The sequence below is a fragment of the Lacerta agilis genome, chromosome 8 (assembly GCF_009819535.1).
Source record: "Lacerta agilis isolate rLacAgi1 chromosome 8, rLacAgi1.pri, whole genome shotgun sequence".
NCBI lineage: Eukaryota > Metazoa > Chordata > Lepidosauria > Squamata > Lacertidae > Lacerta > Lacerta agilis.
The window spans coordinates 75,983,447-76,010,460 of NC_046319.1; the positions used below are offsets into that span (position 1 = coordinate 75,983,447).

The 27,014-nt window shown below is 49.5% G+C and overlaps 1 protein-coding gene across 1 annotated transcript; it reads right to left on the bottom strand.

Annotated features, from left to right (window-relative positions):
* On the bottom strand, positions 1 to 25,279 carry TGFB1 (transforming growth factor beta 1). The gene is made up of 7 exons (XM_033158398.1): positions 24,868 to 25,279; positions 12,060 to 12,214; positions 10,486 to 10,612; positions 6,757 to 6,834; positions 2,675 to 2,825; positions 1,284 to 1,440; positions 1 to 313 (listed from the first exon to the last, which is right to left on the bottom strand). Exons 1-7 carry the CDS (start codon positions 25,256 to 25,258, stop codon positions 155 to 157), a joined length of 1,218 nt encoding a protein of 405 aa, XP_033014289.1. The 5' UTR covers positions 25,259 to 25,279; the 3' UTR covers positions 1 to 154.
* Between the last annotated feature and the right edge of the window lie 1,735 nt (positions 25,280 to 27,014).

Genomic DNA, 27,014 nt, shown 5'->3' on the forward strand with positions numbered 1-27,014 from the left:
TTTTGTTTTGTTTTAGAAAAAGGTTTTGTTAGAGGGGAAGGGGAGTCTGTGTCCCTCTCAGCTCCAGTCCTGACTCCTTCCCCGCTCAGATTTATTTGTTTTTTAATTCCAACTCGCCCAGAAGAGACATCCCAAGTCCACGAGTCCTTTTCTCTCAGCTGCATCGACAGGATTTGACCACCATGTTGGAAAGCTGCTCCACCTTTGCTTGGCGGCCGACGTAATACACAATCCCCAATGGCTCGAGCTCGTGTGGGACGCAGCAGGGCGTGGCTGAGGCAGATGGGTTGTGTTGGGTGTACAGAGACAGGACCTATCAAAACAAAAATAAGAAAATAGGTGAAGGTCCTATCACAGGTGAATGTCCTGTGTGAGTGCCTGGAGGCGGTTGGAGGATGGATGGCGGCTAACAGATTGAGGTTGAATCCTGACAAGACAGAAGTACTGTTTTTTGGGGACAGGGGGCGGGTGGGTGTGGAGGACTCCCTGGTCCTGAATGGGATAACTGTGCCCCTGAAGGACCAGGTGCGCAACCTGGGAGTCATTTTGGACTCACAGCTGTCCATGGAGGCGCAGGTTAATTCTTTGTCCAGGGCGGCTGTCTACCAGCTCCATCGGGTACGCAGGCTGACACCCTACCTGCCCGCTGACTGTCTCGCCAGAGTGGTGCATGCTCTAGTTATCTCCCGCTTGGACTACTGCAATGCGCTCTATGTGGGGCTACCTTTGAAGGTGACCCAGAAACTGCAATTAATCCAGAATGCGGCAGCTAGACTGGTGACTGGGAGTGGCCGCCGGGACCACATAACACTGGTCCTGAGAGATCTGCATTGGCTCCCAGTACGTTTCTGAGCACAATTATTATTATTATAATGGTTGCCAAGTTTCAATCATGGCACCGCATGAGTAATTTTTATTGCGGCAAAGCCCATCACAGGACAGTGGCCTTTTCTGCCGTTTCTCCCGCCCTATGGAATGCCCTTCCCACCTGCCGTACCCAAAGAATTGGCTACCAGTTGCTTCCAGATGCCTTGTAAAGAGTTGTGCTTTTTTGCCCAGGCTTTCTCTGACCCAGAAGATTAGTTCATTGCCGAATTCTGTCTTTGCATCTGTTCTGTTGTTTCCCTTTTGTATACCGCTTTTGAGATTTTTAAAAGCAGGAAGCAGTTTTTGGAATGCTACTGAACAAACCCCAAAGGAGGAGGAAGTGGGGTGTGGGGTGAGATGCAAGAGTCGGAAACCTTTTCAGGAGAAGGGGGCTGAGGGGCTTTTTACGTCCTCACCTTGCTGTACTGAGTGTCCAAGCTCCAGAGATAGGGGCAGGGACCCATGCAGAAGTTGGCATAGTAGCCCTTGGGTTCGTGTATCCATCGCCACTTCAAGTCCTTGCGGAAGTCGATGTACAAGGGCCTCACGCAACAGTTCTTCTCCTCTGGCGACCTGCAGCAAAAAGAACCCAAGAAGAGTTGAGAGAGCGAATAACAACAACAACAACAATAATTTATACCCCGCCCATCTGGCTCCCAACAGAATATTAAAAACACGATAAAACATCAAACATTAAAACCTTCCCTAAACAGGGCTGCCTTCAGATGTCTTCTAAAAGTCAGGTAGTTGTTTATTTCCTTGACATCTGATGGGAGGACGTTCCACAGGGCGGGCGCCACTACCGAGAAGGCCCTCTGCCTGGTTCCCTACAACCTCACTTCTCACAGTGAGGTAACCGCCAGAAGGCCCTCGGCGCTGGACCTCAGTGTCTGGGTTGAACGATGGGGGTGGAGACGTTCCTTCAGGTATACTGGGCCGAGGCCGTTTAGGGCTTTAAATGTCAGTACCAACACTTTGAATTGTGCTCGGAAGCGTACTGGGAGCCAGTGTAGGTCTTTCAGGACCGGTGTTATATGGTCTCGGCGGCCACTCCCAGTCACTAGTCTAGCTGCCGCAAAACCACAGATCCTGAATCCCAGCCAGGAGTGCAGTGGCCAATTCATCCTCCTCCGTGGCCCTTCTTTGTGTGCCTCCTCCTCCACAAGAGATCCGGAGCGTGGCAACACGAAAACGGGCCTTTTCAGTGGTGGCCCCGTTTGTGGAATGCTCTCTCTAGGGAGTCTCGCCTGGCACCTTCCTTACATATATCCAGGTGCCAGGCGAAAACATTCCTCTTCTCCCCTGCCTTTGGCTAATTAAACCACCCATGGTCTTTTAAACTATGGATGCATTGTAGTTTTTGTTTGTTATTGCGGTATTTATTTTTGTGTTTTTTATATTCTAAACCACCCTGTAAAGTTAGGGTGAAGGGCGTCATATAAATTTAATAAATAATGATGATGAGGCGGATGTGTTTTTACATTGTAAGCCTTAGGGCAGGGACTGTCTTAATGCTGATTTTTGTAAGAAGTATTTTTGGCTAAAGAGCTGCATAGAAGTGCATTCATTCCTTCACAGAAGCATAGAATTGTAGAGTTGGAGGGGACCTCAGCGGTCATCTAGTCCAACCGCCTGCAATGCAGGAATCTTTTTGCCTAACGTGGGGCTTGAACCCATGAACATCAGATTAAGAACCTCATGCTTTACCAGCTGAGCTGTCACCCCACTTTATAGCCCAAGAGGCTCTCAACAGCGGCTAACGAAAGAGTCTCTCTCTCACACACAAAAACCCCCAGAAACCACTCACTGGCTGCAATAGTCCACGCCTGCCGCTCGTTTTTGCCGGCGGTTTTGCAGGTGATCTGCCCGCTCGGGGGGCATCGCCATCACCAGAAGATAGGGGGGCTGCTGTTTCGCCCGGCTGATCTGTTGCTGGTCACCCCTCTTTGATTTGGTGCCTGGAAACAGACAAGTGTTTGTTAGCCGTGTCGCATGAAACACATGAAACACATGAATAAAATAATAAAGGTGAAGGTGCTTTATAAATCAGATCGATCAAATGTTTCCCCGAATACCAGCTTCCGACAGCCTGCGCTGGGCAACGGGAACTGAGCAGGCAGGGGAAATACCCTCCAGCCAGTGTGGTGTAGTGGTTAAGAGCGGTGGACTCGTAATCTGGTGAACCGGGTTCGCTTCCCCGCTCCTCCACATGCAACTGCTGCGTGACCTCTGAAGTCTCTCAGCCCCACTCACCTCACAGAGTGTTTGTTGTGAGGGAGGAAGGGGAAGGAAAATGTTAGCCGCTTTGAGACTCCTTCGGGTTGTGATAAAGCGGGATATCAAATCCAAACTCCTCTTCTTCATCTTCTTCTTCTTCTTCTTCTTCTTCTTCTTCTTCTTCTTCTTCTTCTTCTTCTTCTTCCACTGACTGGAATGCCATTTACCACACCAGACTCTTCCTAGGCCGAAGCCCTCACTGACGCTGCTCCCATCCCCTAACCCTCCTTTTTCCTGGTTGGGAAGAGTTCTTGGTCTCTGATCATTCATCTTCCTTGTCTTGTGGTGGGGGGCAGAGCTCTCAATGAGCCATTAAGCAAAATAAGCATGTGCTCAGGGCATCACAGAAATTTCCCATGGCCAGGTTCTTGTTCACATTAATGGCCACAAGCTGCTCAACTGGGTTTCTCAACGGAAGTCAATTAGAAATCCCAACAGGGCGACTATGCAACAGGGCAAGCTGGATGCCTTATCTCTACTAAGTGCAGATGCAGACATGTTGCGTAAGATTAGCTTTGAGGATCCATCTGACTGTGCCATTAGAAAAACTCAGAGAGAGAAAATTCAAATGTAAAGGAAGCGGAAGTCTACAAAAATAAACATTGTTTTCCATCTTACTGTAGGTTTCGTTTCATCTCAGAAAATGGAATTTTACTTTACACTTTATTGTTGTTTATATTTTGAATCAGGTATATATGGGGGAGCTAAAATCAGGAGGGCAGCTGCAGGTTGGCGAAGGCTGTGCCGCCCTACTGATTTGGCTTGTTTCTTTCTGCCAGCATCCTTATGTGTTGTGGTGCCCGCCGGGACCAGGAATGTGTGGGTGCGATTGTGGAGGAAGAGCAGGCATAGGCAAACTCCGGCCCTCCAGATGTTTTGGGACTACAACTCCCATCATCCCTAGCTAACAGGACCAGTGGTCAGGGATGATGGGAATTGCAGTTCCAAAACATCTGGAGGGCCGGAGTTTGCCTATGCCTGAGGATGAGGGTGTCCGAGGACCCTGCGGGGGGGGGGGGGGTCAGATGCGCTGACTTCACCGTTCCTTCCCACTCTGCTGCCCATGGTAGGATAGGTGGTGGGAATTAAATGCTGAGTGCCGCGGAGCAGGAAGTTTGCCTATCCCATCGGCCCACAATTTTCCTAAGTGGGAAGGCAGCTGTACCTAAACTGCGTTGGAGGCTCCTGGGAGCCAAAAAGCGGCCATTTGCCAAAGAGGCTGCCCACCGCACCCCTGTGTGAGTCATAGAGTTGGAAGGGACCCGAGGGTCATCTAGTCCAACCCCTTGCAATGCAATAATCTCAGCTAAAGCATCCATGACAGATGCCCGTCCGACCTCTAAGGAAGGAGAGTCCACAACCTCCTGAGGGAGTCTGTTCCCCTGCCGAGCAGCTCTTACTGTCGGAAAGTTTTTTCCCCTGGTGTTTGGTCGGAATCTCCCTTCCTGTAACGTGAAGCCACTGGTCCGATTCCTACCCTCCAGAGTCACCGCTGAGCTTGACTCCCTGCAGCCAGGTGCGCACCCACAGCCCAAAAAACATGGGCGCAGCAGGGATATGTGGCACCCCTGAGAGAGGGGGAAACGCCAGTGTGGTGTAGTGGTTAAGAGCGGTAGACTTGTAATCTGGGGAACTGGGTTTGCGTCTCCACTCCTCCACATGCAGCTGCTGGGTGACCTTGGGCTAGTCACCCTTCTTTAAAGTCTCTCAGCCCCACTCACCTCACAGAGTGTTTGTTGTGGGGGAGGAAGGGAAAGGAGAATGTTAGCCGCTTTGAGACTCCTTCAGGTAGTGAAAAGCGGGATATCAAATCCAAACTCTTATGTTTGCTGAAAGTAAAGTGAGTCAGGTGCGCAGGTGTGAAACAACAGTGCTGTGGGGAAAGCTGCATTGAGGAAGGGAAGCGTTCTGAAATTCTGGTGTGTGCCAGCCGCCAGAAACACGACAGAACCACATTCTCTGCGATCTGATTGTGAAGCTGTTTGCCGTCACCACGGCAGCCTCTTTTTAGCTGACGAAACACAGCGAGTGTGTGCTAGTTTGCGTGTGCAAGGGGTGTGTGTGTGTGTGTGTTGCGGGCGCTCGTGCTTCACGCTGCCCCCTTGAGGAGGTTCCCATCAAGCTGAACCATGTGATAAAAGTGTCGCTGGAACTGGCACGGCGCCCCCACCCCCCCGCCCCACCCTGGGCAGATGGTATGGCAGGTATGTGTGTCAGGAAGATGAGGAAGTTCCGTAGGCCCGATTCCCAGAAGGAGGCAAGTCTCGTCCTGAAGGCGGAATCCGCTGAGCCTCTGCTTGCCAGTTGTTGACAGGCAAGTGACGAGGGAGATGCCAGACAAGGACCCGACGAAGCCTTTGGCGGGGCCCGAGAGCATGGGAAAAGCCTGCAAGATCTGGCCAGTTTCCCACCTTGCCCAGCCTCCTGTTCTCACAGTGGCCGGCCAGATGCCCGCAGGAACCCGGCAAGCAGGATCCGAGCGGAAGAGATCTCTCCCCTCCTGCGGTTCCCAACAAGTGGTATTCAGAAACATTGCTGCCTCCAACTGCGGAGGCAGTGTATAGCCATCAGGGCTAGGAGAGCCATGGATCGCCTTCAAGGGTGAAGGACGGGTCATGAATTTAAATCAATACATAAAGCTGACACTTCCGGCATTAGATGTAAACCAGGGGTCAGCAAGGTTTACTGGCCATGGGCCGGATCACTCCCATGGAGATCGTCCGTGGGCCGGACTGGCGCAGCGCGATGCCGGAAATTGCATCTGCGCATGTTCGCAGCACCAGAAACCACTTCTGCGCATGCCCAGACAACGAAAATCACACTTGTGCAGAAACGATTTTCGGCATCTGGACATGCGCAGATGCGGTTTCTGGTATCTGTGCGTGCGCAGATGCCATTTCCGGCACCACCCGGCGAGTCCCCGCACCGCGCTACGCTGGTTTAATGCAGCGCGTGGGGGACTTGCCGAGCAGGCGGCTCGGTCCGCGGGCAGCTCATGGGCCGGTAAAACGGTCTTTGTGGGCCGCATCCGGCCCATGGGCCGCACATTGCCAACCCCTGATGTAAACCCTCCAACGTAGGGACATTTCCTATTTCCCTGCATTTCAGGGGGTTGGATTGGATGACCCTTGGGGTCCCTTCCAACTCTGCCATTCTACGATTCTCACCCCCCCACACACACACACAACTGACCCTCCTCAACCCCCTCCATCTTTTTTGTCCCCATTTTTCACTGGCAGCGCTGGCAGGGGAAATAGGGACGTTCTGGGATCGAATCAGAAACCGGGGTGGAGAGCCGTCCGTGGAAAACCAGGACACTCAGAGGGGGTATGTCAATATGGTGTGCCAGCAGGGAGCCGGTTGATCTCTGCTAGGATGGGGCAAGATCTGCGGGGAAGTTTTCCCAAGTCCCAGCGACGTGAACTGAAGTGGTCAGACATCTGTACCAGGAGCAAGTCAAAAAGCGGAGCCAAGAATCCCTGCCCCATCGATTGACCCTTATTGGAAATGTGCTGCCAAGCAGGGGGGTGCGAGCCTGTCTCTCCAAGCTGGAAATGCAACCCAGCCGTTTTCCTGGGGAAATCGAGCCCGACCCCATTCCTTAGCCCTTACCTTCAACTTCCACTTTCAGTTCCTCCACGCCGCTTTCACAGGTACAGTGGGAGCTGAGGCGAAATCTTCCCAGAGGCTCTGAAATACAAAGAATGTGGATTTTTGGGTGCCGTGCTCGTAGCCCCCAGCAGGAGCGGCGGAAGGATTTGAACCCGCAACCCCGGAGGCACACGCAACACGGGCCCAAAGGTGGAGACGGGCGTTTGCCACATTAAATCCAAGTGCGCCTTTCTTCTCCGGAGCTCAGCCCACGTGTGTACGGGAGAACGATTCAGGGCTGCAGACAATGTCTGTAGGTTGCGCCTCCACGACCCCCAATCTTTATACAAAGTTTGGGGTGTTTGATTAAGGAGGCTGCCTTTTTAAAAAAATAAAAAAGTGGCAACCACCTAGATAGGAACATAACATCTGTGACAGAAATACAATCTGAAATTCAGTTCTCCAGATTTCCAAATCAGTTTTTTTTAAAGTCCTAATGAGACTTCATTAGCATTTTAATACAAAATTCTCCCAATACACACAATTCCATGTGCAATTTTGTCAGACATGCTCATTTCTGCTGAGCGATTTCCAGCTAATACGACACACTTTCCCCCCAAGCAATTTTCAGCAATGTACCTATGCTCTACGTCACCCTAGCCTATCTATTTCTGCGCTTGTTACTTGGCTAGGGAACTGCGCTGCAAAATCTGGAGAAGTGCAAATTCGAAACGACGGCGACTGTGTTTCGGTCTGCGTGTTGTTCCTGAAAGCGCGAGTGGTTATTATTATTTATTTACATTCTGCCCTTCATCCCAAGAACTCAGGGGGGTAGGTTTGCCTTAAATGCGAGCTCAGCTGAATTCCTCCCTCATCATTCTTTTATTGGTGGGTTATTTGAAAATGAGACTGCAGTTTTAATATTGAATTTTTAAATTCGTATTTTAATCTGTTATTTTTAAATTGATTGCGTTTATGTTTTCGCTGTGATTTTAATTAGTGTTAGCCGCCCTGAGCCCGGTTTTTGGCTGGGAAGGGCGGGGTATAAATAAAAATTTATTATTATCATTATTATTATCCTCCCCGAACACAAAGGCACTCGCATAAAGGTGTGGTCCCTTTAAAAAAATCTAGAGAATGGCGCTTTAAGCATGGCAAGATCCGACCCTGTCTTTGATCTGTGGGCAGCGCTGCCCAACACGGAAGCTGGGCAGTGAGGGTTGCCCTCTCTTCGATATGACGCCCACCTTTCCTCTAAATCGCCACGCCCCCAGCATTTCTCTACCCATTTCTGTAGCTGACTACTATCGTCACCTGCTAGTTCTGCTTACTAAGGGTTTGAGATCAGAGAGGGCGAGTTGCAGGCAGACGGCCACCCGGACGCAAGAAATTTCGTGCTTGCGACATCGCAATCCCTGCCATCCCTCTCCTCTCCCTTTTCAGTAGCAACCTGTGCAAAGAATGCAGCCGAGGAGTGGCGCATGCCAAGTGTGCCTGACGCATGCACGCTTTTGATCTGGCTCCTTCCAAAACACCGTGGCAGCGTGCCCGGGGCGTGGTGTGCCGACTCAGCGGATTGCGGCATTGTGGTTTTTTCCCATCCCCCACCCCCGCCCCCCGCTCACCTCTGGCACAAAGGCAAAGCAGGGAGAGGTTGCCCCGTGATTCTAGTCCCCGGAGAAATAAGTGCCCCGGCACTGCCTTGCAGGAGCAGCTAGGGCTTAGAGGCATTGCTTTTAGATTAGGAACCAGGTCACAAAGGGGAGGGCCGCAGCAAATCGGTTCGAATGGCCGTGAAAGGTGCAGGGAGAGATTATTTTTCTCATTCTGCCATATGACAAGGACTTAGGGTGACCCAAGGAATGGGTGGCGGTAGATTCACTCCAGGCAAGAGGAAGTGCTTCTTTGCACAACCAATTCATGTATGGAATTTTGCTGTCGCAAAGGTAAAGGTAAAGGGACCCCTGACAGTTAAGTCCAGTTGTGAACAACTCTGGGGTTGCGGCGCTCATCTCGCTTTACTGGCTGAGGGAGCCGGCGTTTGTCTGCTGACAGCTTCCGGGTCATGTGGCCAGCATGACTAAGCCGCTTCTGGCGAACCAGAGCAGCGTACGGAAACCATAGCTGTCAACTTTTCCCTTTTCTTGCGAGGAATCCTATTCGGAATATGGGAATTTCCCTTTTTTTAAAAAGGGGAAAGTTGACAGCTATGACGGAAATGCCGTTTACCTTCCCGCCGGAGCGGTACCTATTTATCTACTTGTGCTTTGGAACTAGGTTGGCAGGAGCTGGGACCGAGCAACAGGAGCTCACCCCGTCGCGGGGATTCAAACCGCCGACCTTCTGATCAGCAAACCCTAGGCTCTGTGGTTTAGACCACAGCGCCACACTGCACACGTAAAGTTTATTATACCCAGAACAATCTTAGCTGGTATTATTATTATTATTATTATTATTATTTGTTATTTCTACCTCGCCCATCTGGCTGGGTCTCCCCAGCCACTCTGGGCGGCTTCCAACAAATATTAAAATACATTAAAGTGCTACTGAACATTTTTTTTAATTTCTTTCGACTTCGTTAGACCAACACGGCTACCTACCTGAATCTGGAAGAAGATATGTCTGTCAATGGGTGGGCTTGCGCATAACATTCAACCCACGGTTTCTTTCAACCATGGTTTGTTCAACAAATCACACATCATCCAACAGGCTAGTAGTTTGTGTGAAAGCTGGCTGCTGCTGCCAGACTTGTGCTATGCTATGCCAGGGATAGCGAATGTGGGGCATTCCAGATATCGTTAGACTACAACTCCCATCAGCCACACAAGCATTGTCAGTGATCATGGATGATGGGACTCGTAGCCCTACAATGCTTGGCTTCTTTTTTTTGCCTATGCCTTTGTAACCCGGCAAGCGTCTGGGACTGAGGGGTCAAACAAACCATGGTTCAGCAAGGCTGCTGGGTTTGGACGTGCTAAAGGTGGCATGCCTGTTGTCTTTGTCCATGGAGTTTTCTTGGCAGGGATACTGGAGTGGCTTGCCGGTTCCTGCTCCAGGTGGATCATGTTTAGTCAAAACCCTCCATTATGACCTGCCCTGCACAGCATAGCTTCTCTGAGTTATTCAAGCCCCTTCGCCGTGACAAGGCAGTGATCCATGAAGGAGTTATGGTGCTGGAGGAGACTCTTGAGAGTCCCATGGACTGCAAGAAGATCAAACTTCTCCATTCTGAAGGAAATCAGCCCTGAGTGCTCACTGGAAGGACAGATCCTGAAGCTGAGGCTCCAGTACTTTGGCCACCTCATGAGAAGAGAAGACTCCCTAGAAAAGACCCTGATGTTGGAAAAGATGGAGGGCACAAGGAGAAGGGGGCGACAGAGGACGAGATGGTTGGACAGTGTTCTCGAAGCGACTAACATGAGTCTGACCAAACTGCGGGAGGCTGTGGAAGACAGGAGGGCCTGGCGTGCTCTGGTCCATGGGGTCACGAAGAGTCGGACACGACTAAACAACTAAACAACAACAACAACAAAGGTGGCATGGTTTGAAAGTCAACAACAAACTTGGCAGAGAACTAACTCTGGTTATTCCGGCGGGTTGGGCTCAGTCCTTCCAACAAACCACATTTTAGCCCCTGGCTAACCATTGTCCTCTTTTGTCACTCACCCTGTTCTGCCTACAGCGATTCTTACTCTTTCCAGCTGCCATCAACTCTGAGACCCTGCCCCGCTCACACCTTTGGCCACTTACCTGTGCTTCCAAGCCACTGCCGGAGGACGGAGGTAACGTCAAACGAAAGCCACTCCTTCTCGTTCTTCAACTTCACCATACGCCCATCCATGTAGTACCAAGTGCTGTTGATCGAGTGGATCTGCTCCTGGACGGAAAGGGTAAGTGTAAACAAGGTTGTCTCTCCATCTCTGACATAAGACCCAGAGTGGTTCATCGTTCGACAGAACGATGTGCTGAAGCACTTTGCATTCAAATGCTACGCTTAATTCCTGGTTCAAGGTTCCAGTTCTTGGGGTAGAACTGGAAAACATGGGCAACATCTACAGAAGAGCTAGGGGAACAATGAAGCGGGCATTCGATCCCTCCAAATTCTATGTCAATATTAGAAGGCAAACAATCCTGTCCTGGCTCATGTTTGGGACTTAATATGAATGAAGGATCCTTAGAATGAATAGGAGAATGCCTCTGAGCATATGCAGAGAGATTTCCTCCTTCCTAGATTCCAGTTCCCTCGCTGCAGACACCTCTTCCCCACAATATTTTGATTTCTGCAGCTCAAATACTCCACACTAATGCAGGCAAACAAATACATACTTTTTCTTTTCTTTTTTTGGCAAATGAATATAATTTGCATAAATGTGCCTTCGTTTTCATTTCAAAATCAGAAATTTCCATTTCCTCCCACCCCCCTCATTCTCAGGGGTAGAATGCAAGCAATATTGTCCCGGCTCTTGTTTGGGGTTTAATATGAATGAACGATCATCAGCAATGATCCAGGGGACCTGCCTTTGAAATCAGCTGTTGTCCCTGGGTGCAAAGAATGCCCCTGAGAATGTGCCGAGAAATTTCCTCCTTTCGCCCACAAATACCGTATTTTTCACCCCATAAGACGCGCTTTTTTCCTCCTAAAAAGTAAGGGGAAATATCTGTGCGTCTTATGGGGCGAATGGTGGTCCCTGGAGCTGAATTGCCCAGGAACCAAAAGCAGATCGTGCTTTTTTTTTTTTTACAGAGAAAAGGGGGTGTTGAAAGGACTCTGCTCAGCAGCTGATCAGCAAGAGATCGGGAGAGAGATAAGAGTCCCCCAGCTCCCTTTCAGCCCTGCCCCCTTGACCAGGCCTCCATTGTTGAATGTGCTGCAGAGGGAGGTTGTTTGTTTCCCCAGCGACATGTGACTGGCTGATTAGATTATCTGTCTGGAAACTGTAGAAACGGCTCCCTTTCCTTAAGAAGCTGCAGAAATGTGAGTTGAACCCCATAAAAACGGGGCTTTTCCCCCTTTGCAAAAGAAGCTTTGCTTTTCCCCCTTTGCAAAAAAAGCTGCACAAATCTGAGCTGATCCTCAAAAAAACAGGGCTTTTCCCTTTGCAAAAAAGCTGCAAAACTTTGAGCTGATCTTCAAAAAAACAGGGCTTTTAGAGGAGGAAAACAAAAATAAAATAAAAACGAGGTGCGCCCTATGGTCCGGTGCGCCCTATGGAGCGGAAAAATACGGTAATCATAAGCATCTCCAAACCGTCTGAACAGTTTCCAGGCGAGAGGCTACAACTTGTGGGCATCTTTGAACCTCTGATAGCATTTTCCCATCATACCTGGTAAAGCTCCAACCGCTGATCCTGACCTGGACCAGAGATGCGCATTCTCAGTTCAGCACGGTACAGCAGACTGGAGTCATGCAGGGTTTTCCGGATTTGTGATAAGTTGAACCCAAAGAAGACAGAGTAGGATGTCTTTGGTATGAAGCTTTCTGCATAGAGAGAATAGGAGTCATAAGTTGTTTTGTGTTTACTCGTGCTGGTTCCATTTCAAACAACGGCCAAATTATGTATCGCTTCCTTTGGAAGGTGTCAAGAGGATATGAGCTCAGGCGACATCTGAACTCCCCGGAAACCCGATTAACGTCCCAGCAAGAGTTTAGCTGCAAAACGCTGCATGTTAGGAATTTACAAACGAAATGACAAACAGAACTTACAATTGGAATGGAAAACAAAACGGAGCTTTGGAGGGTCACAGGGTTGCTGAATTCGGCCACCGTAAACACACTTGCTCAGAGAGTAAGCCCCAATGAAGACAACAAAACTGACTCCTGAGTAGGGTGCGCAAATATGTCCGTTTTGGTTCCTCTCAGTTTCTCAGTTTTTCCCACATTTCCACAGGGGTTTGCGATATATATCTATATTATGCCGTATTGTTCCGTGTATAAGACTAGGTTTTGGTTTTTTTAACCAAAAAATTGAGTTTAAAATTGCGACTCGCCTTATGCACGGGTAGTGCTGAGGGACATTTTCTTAATTTGGAGTCCCCCAAAATAGGGGGCATCTTATATACGATGGTGTCTTATAAACGAAAAAATACGGTACATCCTCATGAAAATTCACCAGCATTTTTCTCCTGATATACATATTTTTGTGTGCAGTTTTGCCTAATGCACACATTTTTGCAAAGCAATTTTCACTATTTTTCCCCTGTCATTTTCACCAACGTAGGCATTTTGTATGCAAACTCCACCTCTGTATATGCATTTTTTTGTTCCGATTCCGCAGGTGGAGAACTCCATTGCAAAATTCAGAGCACTGCGAATTTCAAAGGACGGCTGAATTTCGATGCAAGTATTGTTTCATAAAGCGTGGATTAGGTAAGTTGACCTTTAAATGTGGACTGAACAGACTTTGGAGTAAACATGCATCAATTGCTCCCCTATTTCTGTGGGGGAAAGTTTCTTTGCTTCTATGTTCAACTTATACGTCTGTGCAATGTTTAAGGATACAGGCACTCATCTTGCATTAGGGTTTAAGGACTCTGGCGCAAACCATTTTCTTTTTCTTTTAATGCTTTGTTGAGATTAAAAAGCAAACGAACAGTCATCAAAAGAACAATACACCTTGCCAAAAATTAACTTACTTCCTTCTTACATAATTTCTATAGCGACTTCCAGTCACCCCATCATGGGTCCACAATGTATTTCATATACCGCCCTCTCCATTTCCAATCATAGCATACCACAATTGTCTTATTTCCCTCAGGTTTTCTACTATTCCGCAAACCATTTCCAAATGCTCCCACATTCAACAGAAACCTCCCTGCAAGTAAAGCAAAGGAAGAGGAAGATGGGATCCAAAAACATTCTAATCCAGCCCTCTAGAAGTTTTCCTTTATGAAGAAGAGCAATTGAAACTAATGACATTTTAATTTAATTTAATTTTTGCTGGCTGGCATTGACTTTCAATGCCTCTCATTCCGTCTTCCCTCACCCCTCGGGCTTTGGGACCGTCTGTCCTTGCCTGTTCCAATGACATGTAGATATCCTAAGTTATCACATGGTTGCCAACTGACCAGGGGGGAGAGAAAAACCAAGATTAGACTGCTTCTGTGCCCTTACAAATCACTTGATGCATGGAAATCAGCAGGGACAAGCTTTTTCGCCTCATGCGAAGCAAGTGGCAAGTTGAAAAGCACAGGAGCATGAGCAGGCTGGTTAAAAAAAGTTGGCAACCTCATCCTCCACACCCTACCACCCTTCTTTGCAGCTGTGCCAAACTCTAGCCCAGGTTCCCTGGCAGGATTCTGTTGCCTCTGGAGGGTCAAATTTCGGAAGTATGTGACAGTGGAGTCAATTAATAGCGATGGGCAATCCGAAACGCCGGCGGGGACTGCTTGGGTGGATCCCAGGTTTCTGCTTGCAGATCTCCAGGAAGACGCCACATCCTAATGCGTACATCGATAACAGAAACAAGAGCCAAACAGGAGCTCTGGGAACCTGCTTGTAAATGCATTTCATATTTAAATCCCACGCCAGCCTTTGCCAACTTCGTAAGTTTTGGACTACAATTCTCATTCACCCAAGACTTAGGAGTTACAGGCAGAAACATCTGCAGTGGCGAAGGCTGCCCTATGTCCACTGCCTCTGTATGGAGCTCCCCCTGCTTTGCCACGACTCAGGAACGGCTAACTGCATTTTTCTGCGTCAGATGCAACTTCAGAAACATTTTGAGCCTGCTACGTACATTATCCTTCTCCCCATTTCACAGATCCTGGGACTGAGGGTGAGCAAGGTTGCCACACTGCAACGAGACCTTGCTCCTTTATACATAGGAATCTGGTCCTCTGTGTGTTTAAAAAGGTAAAGGGGCCCCTGACCGTTAGGTCCAGTCGCAGACGGCTCTGGGGTTGCGGTGCTCATCTCGCTTTACAGGCCGAGGGAGCCGGCGTTTGTCCGCAGACAGCTTCCGGGTCATGTGGCCAGCATGACTAAGCCACTTCTGACGAACCAGAGCAGCACATGGAAATGCCATTTACCTTCCCACCAGAGCGGTACCTATTTATCTACTTGCACTTTGACGTGCTTTCGAACTGCTAGGTTGGCAGGAGCAGGGATCGAGCAACGGGAGCTCACTCCGTCGCGGGGATTTGAACCGCCGACCTTCTGATCGGCAAGCCCTAGGCTCTGTGGTTTAGAGCACAGCGCCACCCGCACCCCTCTGTGTGTTTAGTCAGGAGTAAATTCTGCGCTAAATTGACTGGGACTTCCATTCCAGAGTTTAAAAGCAATGGGACATAAAGCGGTGCTTTCAATTTATTTAGGGGCTTCCTAACTTTCTTCCCATAACCTGGCTGCAGCTTTCCTTTCACCTACCCTCCTCCTTTTGCTGCAGCAAGCAGGACTGGCATTTGGCAACCCAGTAAGGTCGGTTAAGAGAGAGAAAAAGGAAGCTCTGGCCATCCAGCGAGTTTTGAACCCAGGGCTCTCTGGTTCAGCTCCAGCCCTCTGCAGGCTTGCTCTCTCTCTCTCTCTCTCTCTCTGAAAGCGAACTGCCACAGGCCACAGACACACCCCAAAACGAAGCCCCATATTTGCAGCCGTCTGACACTGACACAGCATCTATTTATGGTACAGGAAGAGTCTATTTTTAAGCTTCTCTTCCTTGCAGGATCAAAGAAGCTTTGACTCCAGCTCCTCATCCCATCTCGTCCCACATACATGGTCAAATCAGCTGCCCTGCAAGCTCCCTTCTCCAGGACAAAGACCGAGATGTTAAGGGGGAATCTTCTTTTCTTCTTCATAATTCCACCCCCTAAAAAAAAGAAAAAATAAGTAGCGTGCAGTGCTTGGCGGAGGAGAAGAGGGTATGCCCATTTTGCATTTAAGCAAACGTGGAGTTCAGAGCGAGAGTCGGGGGAAGGAGACAGGACATTTGATAGCTGCACGGCAAGCAGAAATTCTTGTTTTGGGGAAACTTTTTCCCAAGGTTCCCTGTCTCACAGTTTCTCCTGGTTCTACGGCCGGCATCTCTTTCTTGCACCATTAACAGCAGGCTGGCAAGCAGAAATCTAGTTAATTTAGCAAACAGAAATGTTAAGATTTTCCTGGCCTGGTAATGCAAGTAGGGAGGGGAAGTTTCACTTGCTTCATTCCTGTCTGCATGTTAGGGTGATGCTTTCTTTAATTTTTTAAAATCTGCTGGTATGGCTGTGTACACAGCATCTTTTTAAAGCACATTCAAAGACCATTCCTTCCCCTGGAAAAAAAAATTGGAAAAAATTCGTGGGAACTGTAGTTTACCTTCTCAGAGAGTTGCAATATCAAGCACCCTTAGCAAACTATAATTCCCAGGATTCTTTTGGGGGAGGGAATATGCTTTGACTGTGCTTTCAAGGTATGGTGTATATGCTGCTTCTCATTTGCTGTTTGCTGGAAAAGAAGAAAAAAGCTTAGTGGCAGACCAGTAGCAATGTGATCTGTAGAAATCAACAGCCGAATCTTTTCACTGGTGTGGAGTTAAAATAGTACTACCTGCTATGATCTGCAAATCAAGGCATTCTGAAAAGTGCAAGAGTTTGAGGGTGGCAAAGAGAACAGAGGCAGCTGTTTATTTATTTTATTTTAAGAATAAAAACCTGGTCCTAGTTCTTTCAAAAGACATACAGGTGAAACTCGGAATATTAGAATATCGTGGAAAAGTCCATTTATGTAAGCAATTGTTTTCATTAGCTACTGGAGTTTAATATATGAGATAGGCTCATGACATGCAAAGCGAGATATGTCAAGCCTTTGTTTGTTATAATTGTGATGATTATAGCACACAGCTGATGAAAACCCCAAAGTTGAAATTGTTAATTTGGGGTTCTCATCAGCTGTACGCCATAATCATCACAATTATAACAAATAAAGGCTTGACATATCTCGCTGTGCATGTCATGTGTCTATCTCTTATATTAGTTTCACCTTTTAAGTTGAATTACTGAAAGAAATTAACCTTTCCACGATATTCCAAGAACCAGGAATCAAACCTTGCTATCGTCAACCGTAATTTTTGCATCTCCCTGCCGTTCAGCAACCCACCTCCTCAAAGTTTTCTCTTTTCTGCACCTGCCAGCTAAGATTTCATTTCACGCATCTGAGGAAGTGGGCTTGGGTCCACAAAAGCTCATGCCACAGTACATTGTATTATAGTCTTTAAGATGGCCCAAGACTCTTCGAGTCTAACTTGGGGGTACCTCAGTAGAAACTCCTCAGCCCCCCCCCAAGTCTCAACGCTGCTCGAACAGCAGTATTCAGAAGAGACCTGACTGTCAGACTTCCACTGCCCTTCTTCAAAGTTTGGTGCGGTCAACCCTTTTCGTTTCCACATGACTCTTGCGGAGGGAGGCTGTGGTCTCTTGTAAATTGAGGATTTATGTTTTACAGCTGCAAAGACAGAGATAAGGCTGTCTCCATTGAGCAGCCCCAGCTTATCAGCCTAAGGAAATTCCCAAGCTATTTTGGGACTTTCCAGTGTTACATCTCCAGAGATAAGAGGATGAGATTGGTTTCTATCTACCATCCTCGTGACCTTGTGAGTGGTTCATGGTGTCTGTCAGCCTCAGTTTCCCTCAGCTGTGAAATGGGGATAAGGCTATGAAGCCTTGGACGGCGTTTCTAGGCAGCCTTCCCCCATAAAAACCAGCAAACTCGCCAAGATAATCAACAGACTGGGTGGCTACCATAAATGGCCTCCTCTGTCGTCTTTTGGATTTGTCCGTATTTAATCTCTGCCTGTAGGGTTTATAGCTCTGTGGCTACTGCTGTTGATCTCTTGCAGTGCATTCCTAAACATTTCTACTCCAAATGCGTACTGCTGAACTCAGTTCATTTGCACTGTGCTTAGGTATGTTTGTTAAGCCACTTTGGAGGCGAATAGGTTTCTCATGTAAACAGGGAGGCAAGGGTTTCGCATTCCATCGATCCAGATACTCCAGGTCATTCTGTATCCGGAAGAAGGATCCGGCAATAAGAACATAATAAGAGCTATTCTGGATCAGGCCAAAGACCATCTGCTCCAGCATCTTGCAAGCAGGGCCTACTTGTGCTTTCCTGCAGCTGAATGAATGAATGAATGAATGAATTTACTTTATTACGGTCACAGATCAGCACAATTCCTGAAACTGGTATTCTGCTTCTGTCTAATCTTCTATTGCCACCTTGATGCCCACTGTAACGTCTCACGGGAGCAAATTCCTCGCGGCGTTTTCATTCCCGGGGCACTTTCTTTATAACGCATTTAGAATTTGGGGTCGGTGCAGGATTTCAAGCCTTTTTCGATCATTGCAAAGTGGCAGTGCAATTTTCTATCCTGCAAGCATTTTCTCCAGCCGGCACTTCCCGAAAGGAGTTGCTCCATGAAGTCTTCCCCTGGGTTTTGACTGACAAATGGGCACCCAGGAAGGCAGCGGCAGACCATGGGACCAGCAGTTTACAGGCACTCGCAAACCCCTCCGTGCCACCTCAGAAGGAAAAGTCCTTGCATCGAGAACCCTGCACTGCAAACCTGAGAGTTTCACTGGGAGTCTTCTCTCCCGCCTGGTAATTTTAAAGTGCCGTTTCTTTCCTCATTAACCGATGCAGAATGGTTGGGGGGGGGAATGAAGGGGTGTTTGCGTTGAATTTTAGAACAGCGCTAGCGTCAAGCTGCCGCCACAGGCCAGGAAGCGGCAGAACCAGGAAAGAAGCAGACCACAGAAGGGAGTAAGATGGACCACAAGCAGAAGTTGGTTACTTAGGGGGCCATTCTTCCCGTAGGGAAAGGCCCCGGGGGAGCCAGGCTCCGGTCCACCCACCTGCTTAAACTTTCCACGTGGATCAACTGTTAAGTCACGCTGGGGAAATGTGGGTGGCTTGACTTCTGTCGAAACAGGGAAGTCATGCAGTCCGGCCACCTCCCCACCCGCCCCCAGAGCTTTCTGCCATTGTTTGTTTTGCCAACTGCCCTGGTCGGAAACTAGCAATTCCCCCTGTTCCAAGGGGCTGTTTGAAGGACGGATCCTCTGCAGAAACCTCCGGGCGTGCTATTTTATCATTACAACGGGGCTTCAGGCTCTTGGGGGGGGGCAGAGGGGAGGATGCAATTCACCAGAAATGGATTCCTAGCGTAGGGGTCGGCAGCTGGCAGCCTCTGAACCAAATGAGGTCCTCTGAGCACACGACGGGCCAACCAAACGGGCAGAGGAAGGGCATGCAGGGAATGGCCCCTGTGTCCACAGGTGGGAGGTGGGTCAGGATCTCGGCACTGCAGGAAAAAAAAACCAGGGCACGATGACGATGGGATGGGGATCCTGTGGTCCTCTAGGTGGACCAGCGCCAGCCAGCATATCTGACAGTAAAGAACGATGGGAGTTGCAGGGCAACAGATTCCTGGCCACTTTTCTAAACCATGTCTGTAGTATGATTGGTGATATGCAACAGGAGTTCAGTGGGGGCTCTTTCCCACTTTCTGTCAACTGAAGGATGGGACAGAAATATATTCAAATTAATATATTAAATAGATAAAAAGCGTCTGCGATAGCTCAGTCAGCGGAGCACGAGACTTAATCTCAGGGTCGTGGGTTCAAGCCCTACGTTGGGCCAAAAGATTCCTGCATGGCAAGGGGTTGGACTAGATGACCGCTGAGGTCCCTTCCAACTCTACAATTCTATGCTTCTATGAATGAATGAATGAATGAATGAATGCACTTCTATGTAGCTCTGTAGCATGGACCCTTCCATGATTCTATGATTTCCAGTGAAAAGAGGGTCGATCCAAAGTAGTGTTAAGTCACACGTTTCCTTAGCATAAGGCTTTCTGCTTGTGCAGTGGGGACTGTTTCCCCTCTCCTCCCCCCCATGTGTCAGGCCCCCACCATAAATCTGTTATGGGATTCCTCCCACCTTCTGAAGCTGGTTTTGGGAGGTCGTGCCTGTGCTCAGTTGCACAAGAGTAAATCCTCGTGCTAATGGAACAAGGGCACTGTATACCATTCTCAGTCTTGAGCTGGAAAGCCCACAACCAACGCCAGCTATCCTGTGAGTGCCGTTGCCAAAAGCAGGGTTCCCCCCTCCAAAAATTAAAAAAAAATTAAAAAGCCATATGTCCTTGGTCAGCAACTACAAAAGAAGTTCAGAATTGCCACACCAGATCAGACCAAAGGTCCATGTAGCCTTGCACCCTGGTTGCATCAGCGGACTGCCAGTTGTTTCTCGGAAGACTGCGGGGTTTGCAAGCAATAGTCTTCCCTGGTACCTGGCATTTAGAGATAGACTGCATCTGAACTGGAGGTTCTATGCAGCTATCGGGGCTCATAGCCACCGAGAGACCTATGTTCCATAGATCTAATTCCCTATTAAAAGTGTCCGAACCTGCAGCCATCACCACACCTTATGGATTCCATAAACAGAACTGTGTTGTGTGAAGAACACCTTTCTTTTGCCTGTCGCCGATCTATTGCAAATTCAGTCACTGGGTGAACTTGAGTTCCAACATGCATAATCTTCTAAGCCTCTGTTGCTGGGGCAGGAAACCTTCAGCCCTGCAGATCTTGTCAGACTACAACTCCCATCATCCCTGACCGTGACTGGCCAGCGTTTACTATGAGATGGATTCCCAAAACATCTGGAGGGCCACAGCTTCTCCACCCCTGGTTTAAAACACTGCAGAAGCTAAATTGAACTGGAGCTAGTTACAGGTGGGTAGTTGTGTTGGTCTGCCATAGCTGAAACAAAATTTTAAAAAATCCTTCCAGTAGCACCTTAGAGACCAACTAAGTTTGTTATTGGTATGAGCTTTCATGTGCATGCTTAGTTGGTCTCTAAGGTGCTACTGGAAGGATTTTTTTAAAAATTTTGTTTGAACTGGAGCTGCTACTCTCACTCCAGAAAAGGCTCCTGCACCTTTAAGATTTACATGAAAGAAACCCCAAATCTGTGCAGCTTCTCCCGTCACTGCAGAAAAACAATGAGAAAAGCTTCTACGCAAGTCTAAAACATGCAGGAGTCTTCTTAGGGCCTCAGATGATAAGCAGGTAAGCATGAACTTCCATGTACAGGGGCACTATACCTCTGGTTAAGATACAAGGATATAAATAAAAGGGGAAAGGGCATAATTCCCATGCCTCGGAGCTTCTGCTTCTACCCAAGTGACAGGAAGCTGGGCAGGATTTATCCAGCAACGTAACGCGACCATTTGCATCGGTGGATTTTGGAATGAACTTTCTAAAAACCGTTTTTCCCCCCGACTGGCTTGTGCTTTCAACAGCAGCCCCACCTGCGGGAACTGAGCAGGCGCACTGGGGAAGAGGCCACAATTACCCTGGCCTAACGCATTCCAAGGAAAGGGGATTTTGCGTGGGCAAGGCAAGGAGGACCCAAACGCCCCCTTGGCAAAAAACGACTGGCACGTGCTGGCACTATCCCGGGCTGCCATCTTATCTCCCAGAGACTACACAAAACGTACAAGTTCCCGCCTCTGCCTGCGGGCCCGAGTTCCGTTTCGGCAGCGCGCCAGCCACTCCCAGGCACGTAATTACACCCCAAACAAGCTTGAGACGGCTGTGCTCCCTGGGTGGGTGCGGGATCCTCTGATCCAAGGGAAAGATCCGGATCTTTGCAGATTCGGGCCTCTTCAGAGCTGCTGCCAACACCACCACCATCACCCCTCCTGGGCCTGCGCATCTCATTCAAAAGCCCTCCCTACATTCCCCCCCCTTAAAGCATTTATCTTTTGTCTCCTCTCTCCCCCACCCCCCCAAAAAAGACCCCACCCAGCTCCAGGCATCTGTTGGTGCGTTCAGGTGGCCTGTTTTTCCACAGGTGGAGCAAACTTCTGTAAGAGGTGGGAAGGAAAGGAACAAGAGCTGTGCTCTTCCCAGCAAGGGTTGCGGAAAGGCCAGTATAGCTAAGAGTTAGGGCTTCCTGGGTGCAAATGCCAAGGTTTTGGCCAACTTTTCCCTACTGTTCCTGCCTCTCTGCCCTTAACAGCAGCTGTTGGGTGCTAAGAGTTTGACAGCAAAACAGACTCCCTCAGAAGGTGGAGTCTCCTTCCTTGGAGAGGAAGAGTAATAATACCACTCTATTCTGCCTCGGTCAGACCACACTTGGAATACTGTGTCCAATTCTGGGCACCACGATTTAAGAAGGATGTTGACAAGATGGAAGGTGGGCAGAGGAGGGCAACCAAGATGGAAACCAAGGGTCTGGAAACCAAGCCTTACGAGGAGCGCATGAAGGAGCTGGGTATGTTTAGCCTGGAAAAGAGGAGACTGAGCGGAGATATGATAGCCATCTTCAAATATCTCAAGGGCTGTCCCATGGAAGATGGAGCGTGCTTGTTTTCTCCTGCTCTGCAGGGTAGGACTCGAACCAGTGGCTTCAAGCTACAAGAAAGGAGATTTCAACTAAACATTGGGGGGAAATACTTTCTGACAGTAAGAGCTGCTCAGCAGTGGAACAGACCCCCACGAGAAATGGTGGACTCTCCTTCCCTGGAGATATTTTTTAAACAGAGGTTGGATGGCCATCTGTCATGGATGCTTTAGCTGAGATTCCTGCATTGCAGGGGGTTGGACTAGATGACCCTCGGGGGGGGGGTCCCTTCCAACTCTGAGATTCTACCATTCCATGAGCTGACCGGGTGAAACCTTTTCTGGCGTGGAGGCAGTGATGCGAGAAAACTTCTTCCTGCTATATGTTTGTGTGTGTCTGGAGTCAAGCTTGTTGTGGAAGTCCCAGGAGTGGGGGGGGGGGGCAGGGAGTAGCAGCCAACCCCGAGGTGAAAGCAAAGGACCCCTGCATGAATTTTCGAAACAGAAATTTGCAAACTTTGACCTGCCCGCAGCTGTGTGGTAGCATTGCAACACGTTGGCCAGCAAGGGGCCTTGAGGGAGAAGTGGCAAAGTGGCGACTCTGAAACCGGGGCGGGGGGGGGGGGTGTTGCTGAGCCGTTTTGCCGGAAACCGCAAGATCCGATTGACCAAACTCCTTTTTTTTTTTTACTGCCCCCTCCCCGCCAACTCCATCCCACCCCCCGGGGAGAGCTGGTTTTTTTGCACACACATACCATTTCCTCCCATCGTCAGAGGACTTCTCACGGGTGCCTGGCTTCACAGAGCGCCGGCCGACACAGCTATCTATAACATGACAGCCCGGATCCTCGTGCAAAGAGAAAGGAAGTGGAAGCCAGAGGCAATGGCTTTCTCTCTCTGTGTCTCTCTGTCTCTCTCTCTGGAGCCAACAACAGCAGCTAAGAGGCAGGAACGATACAGCAACGATACAACCTTAATCCGCACTAAGACCACACCGATTCTAATCACGGCACTACTCACCTGCCTTAAACCTGCTCCTAAAAAAACCTCTAATTGGGTCCATTTATATTTTTAACGCCGAGGCTCCCGTGTGGGAAGAACGGCTTATTAATAACTTCCGAGTATGTACAGAGTCCACTTCTCGTGTGACCAAATGCCGGCAGCTTTCCTGTCCCCTCCCTACCCTCCACCCCAAATTTCTGGAATTAAAAGCATGGGGTGTAAACCTAGGCTGTTTAAGTTTATAGTTTCGGGTGGGTCTGTCGAACCCCAGTGTTATCTGGCTGCAGGCTGTAGGAGCTGCTCTTCCGGGTTTCAGTTAGAGGTCTGTTCCCATTCTGGCTTCCTGGGGTCCAGTGGGGGGGGGGTTCTTCTCTGCATCTTTCCCACTGAACTAGGTGCCCCCTCTTCTGCCAGAATGCATTGCTGCCCCTGGTGAAATTGTGCTCTGGCTGGCAGCCAGTACTGTAAGCCCAAAAGCCAGCAAATTCTGGATCCTGCTCTGCCCCAGACTGACTGACCAAGTTCTGCCTGCCCCCGTTTCCTGAAATAACAATTTATTTTTTTAATGCCATCCCTGTATCAAGGGCCGGCCCTCATCACGGATACCTTGGCATGTGGTGTTTGCAATGATCAGATCAACTCACGCCAAGTTCCAGCTGCTGCTGCTGCTGCTGCTGCCGCCACTTCCCTGGGACCAGGCAGCTGGGTGAGCATCTCCTGCCGTGTCCAGAACTCGTAACAGCTTCTCTGCTCTTGGTTTTATTTCTTTGCACCCTTTGTCACATTAGGTTTGCACCCAGCCCCCCCCCCCCCCCCCGTGCCTTAAGAGCCTGGCCTGCAGAACATTTAAGAGGTGAAACTCTTCCCGTCGGTTTTCAGGGAAAGCTTCACCTTTTGAATTTCCGCCTGCCGGGATGCTGCACAGCAGCAGGGCCGGAATAAAAATGCGGTCACCTTAGGGGGAAACCCCTTTGACACATGGCATGGGTGGGAAGTCTTGAATCTGTAAAGAATTAAATAAGCCTACAGGTTTTAGGGTCAAGGGTAGAATTATCCCGTAAGAGGGGCTGCTTTTACTTTTCCGATTTGCATCGGCACCTTAGGAACGCGCTAACCGCTCACCCCTCTTCCCAAGCCCCTTCTTCGTCTCATATTTTCTGGAGATATTTATTGCCATTTTACACATGGAATTTTAATTTTTGTAAAGGTCTCGCTTAAACTCTAGGTGCGAATCCTGTTCCGTTGCATCACTAAACCCAAGTGCAAAGTAACAAACATTTCTCTCTCTCTCTCTAGTTCTTTAAATTAACCTTTTTTTAACTATAAATCAATATTAGGACGCCTAGGAAACAGCAGTGGGTGGCCTGGGGCAAGCCCAAGGCCATCCATCGGTGCCTCTCAGCCCTTTATAGCAGCTTGCAAGGTGCTCGACGAACCCCCCACCCCTATTTTCAAAGTCCCAGGCAATGAAATACTTGGCAGATGCCCTGAGTTTGCCAGCAGGTCGCACCTCACCCCGGCCTAACCTTTGAGTCGGTTGCCAGCTTTCTAAATTGGCCCTGCGCCTCTACCTAACAGCTGGAGAAATCAAAGGGGTGAGGACTTTCCCTTTAAGTGGGGTAAAATCTCCCCACACTTAATTTCTGTATGTCACCCTGTTCCTAAAGGAATAGGAGCAAGGTCAGGGGAGGAGGAGGGGGGGGAGAGAAAACCAACCTAGCCCTGGTTCCTTGGCCTGCTCCAACCACTAGACCTCATGGCCTGCCCTCCTAGACACAAAAAATCCCCTTTCTCTCCCCATGGTCTCACCGTGTTCTGGGGGAAGCATGTTGAATCTGTGCACCTCTTTGGCGTAGTACTCTTCCTGGGGGGTCTCCTTGGGGTCTTCCGCCGTCATTTCCCGGATCACTTCCACGGTGCTGTTGTAGAGAGCCACAATGTCTTCGGGCAGCACCCGCGACTCGGGGTCTTCGACCTCCGGCGGGCTGGACAGCTTGAGCTTGCTGAGGATCTGTCCCCGGATGGCCTCGATCCGCTTGCGCTTCATCATATCCATGTCCAGAGTTTTGCAAGTGGAGAAGGCGAGAGCCGAGTAGAGCTGCTCCAGCGTCAGGAGCAGGAGGAAGAGCCAGCCGGCGGCCCGCTGCGTCGTCGGACACCGAGAAAGACTCTGCCAGCCGCGGCCTCTCAAAACCAACATCTTCACGCTTCCTCCACCCCCTTGCCGCTTCTGCTCTCGGTGCCAAAAGGAGGGAGGGGGGTGGAAGCAAGAAGAAGGGGGAAAGAAGAAGAGCCGCCCTAGTTTCTTGCCGTTTTCTCAGTCCTTTCCCTGCATCTGACAAAGTAGGCTGTTTCCTACAGAAGTCACCATCGAGCCCCTCAAGTATAAAGCAACGGTTTCGGATTTGAAGCGTCTCCAAAGTCTGGGCTGCCGGTTTTGCAAAAGCAGAGAAGACTCACCTTACGCTTGGCAGAGCCTCGATGGCGCAGATGCAGCCCATGTGCCTCTCTCTGGGCGCCTGGCGATTCGGGGGCACCCACGTTCAGCCTCGGCGCCCGGCCGTGGCAGCCCGAACGCCCATCGCCGGGGAGGTCGAGGCTCTCTGTGTCTCTACCGGTTTTTTGGCTCGAGGGATCTTCCTTCTTGGCAGGGCGAGCCGCTCGGAGGTTGCCAAGTAAAGCGCCCGGGTCTCTCCGGGATGCGGCTGTCTGCAAAAGACGCGGGCCAAATCCAGTGTCACGGCTGGGGCATCCCGAGGCGATTGTGCTCCGTCGAGATCGCTGCTGCCGCCGCTCTCCCCTCCGGAGCCAGCTGGCCTTTCTGTCTTCCTTGCCAGGAAAGGCTGTAATTTCACCACTCCTGTTGGGACTTGCTAGCTGCAGGGGCTTGGAGGTTTTTAAAGGCGTTTTTTCTGCCTCTCCCCAGCGCCAGCTCCACCCAGGAAGTGAAGGAGGGGGTGTGCGCTGCTGTATATATATAACTCCTTCGCTGGGGAGCGAGGCAGCTGGACAGCTACCGTGGCAAAAGCAGGCGAACTTTTATTTTCTTTTATTCTGCTTCTCCTTCCTTCTTCCCCTCGTGGCTGAGGCAACTGCCTCTCCCTGGAAAAGAGGAGAGCGGCAAAAACTTTTATTCACACACACACACACAGAGGACGGGGTGCAAAGACTAAACACATCCCCCACGGTCTCACGGTGTCTTATTTCGGGGGTCATTTCTTATGTTATAAAAGGGCATTTACAGGAGATTCGGTGACTGCATTCGTTGCTCCTTCGGTTCCAAGACGCTTGTCTGGAAGTTATACTTTCAAAGATAGCTCAGTGGGGGGGGGGGGGAGAGCACGAGACTCTTAAACTCAGGGTCATGGGTTCGAGTCCCGTGTTGGCAAAACGATGCCTGCGTTGCAGCGGGTTGGACTAGATGACCCCTGGGACCCAACTCTACAGTTTGGGGGGAATGTCCTCCTCTTTATTCCTCTGGCAGGTGAGGACTAGTTATGGCTAATCAGGTCCTGAGGGGAATGAGTCCTTTTCTTTATGGGGGGAGGGGGCAGCCAAGATTGCTGGAAGCCCCTAAAAAATCCAACTCCAGTCATTTATACATATCGTGGAGGAGCATTTTAGGTTCTTATTTTGTTCCTGTTTCTATATCTGGGTTTGATGTTTGTTCTTGTAAGTTACTTTGAGTCACTGCCACAGAGATTTACATAGCCAAAGCTAAGCAGGTCTCGGCCTACGTGGGGCCTGAACATGAGACTGACACCAATGCCTTAAGTTTCCTGAACTGAGAGTGAAATGATAATAATTGCAAAAACAAAGATTGATCCGTGACGAGGAGGAGTCATAGAACCCTAGAATCGTAGGGTTGGGACCCCGAGGGTCATCCAGTCCAACCCCCTGCAATGCAGGAATCGTTTTGCCCAACGTGGGACTCGAACCCATGACCCTGAGAATAA

What these genes read in the sequence shown, in the direction of transcription:
- TGFB1 (XM_033158398.1), bottom strand. Translation starts at nt 25,258, where the DNA reads ATGTTGGTTTTGAGAGGCCGCGGCTGGCAGAGTCTTTCTCGGTGTCCG. An exon ending in GCAGTGGCTTGGAAGCACAG is followed by an intron (nt 6,835 to 10,485) that starts GTAAGTGGCCAA and finishes TTTGTATTTCAG; the next exon opens with AGCCTCTGGGAAGATTTCGC. An exon ending in GGCGTGGACTATTGCAGCCA is followed by an intron (nt 1,441 to 2,674) that starts GTGAGTGGTTTC and finishes TTTTTGCTGCAG; the next exon opens with GTCGCCAGAGGAGAAGAACT.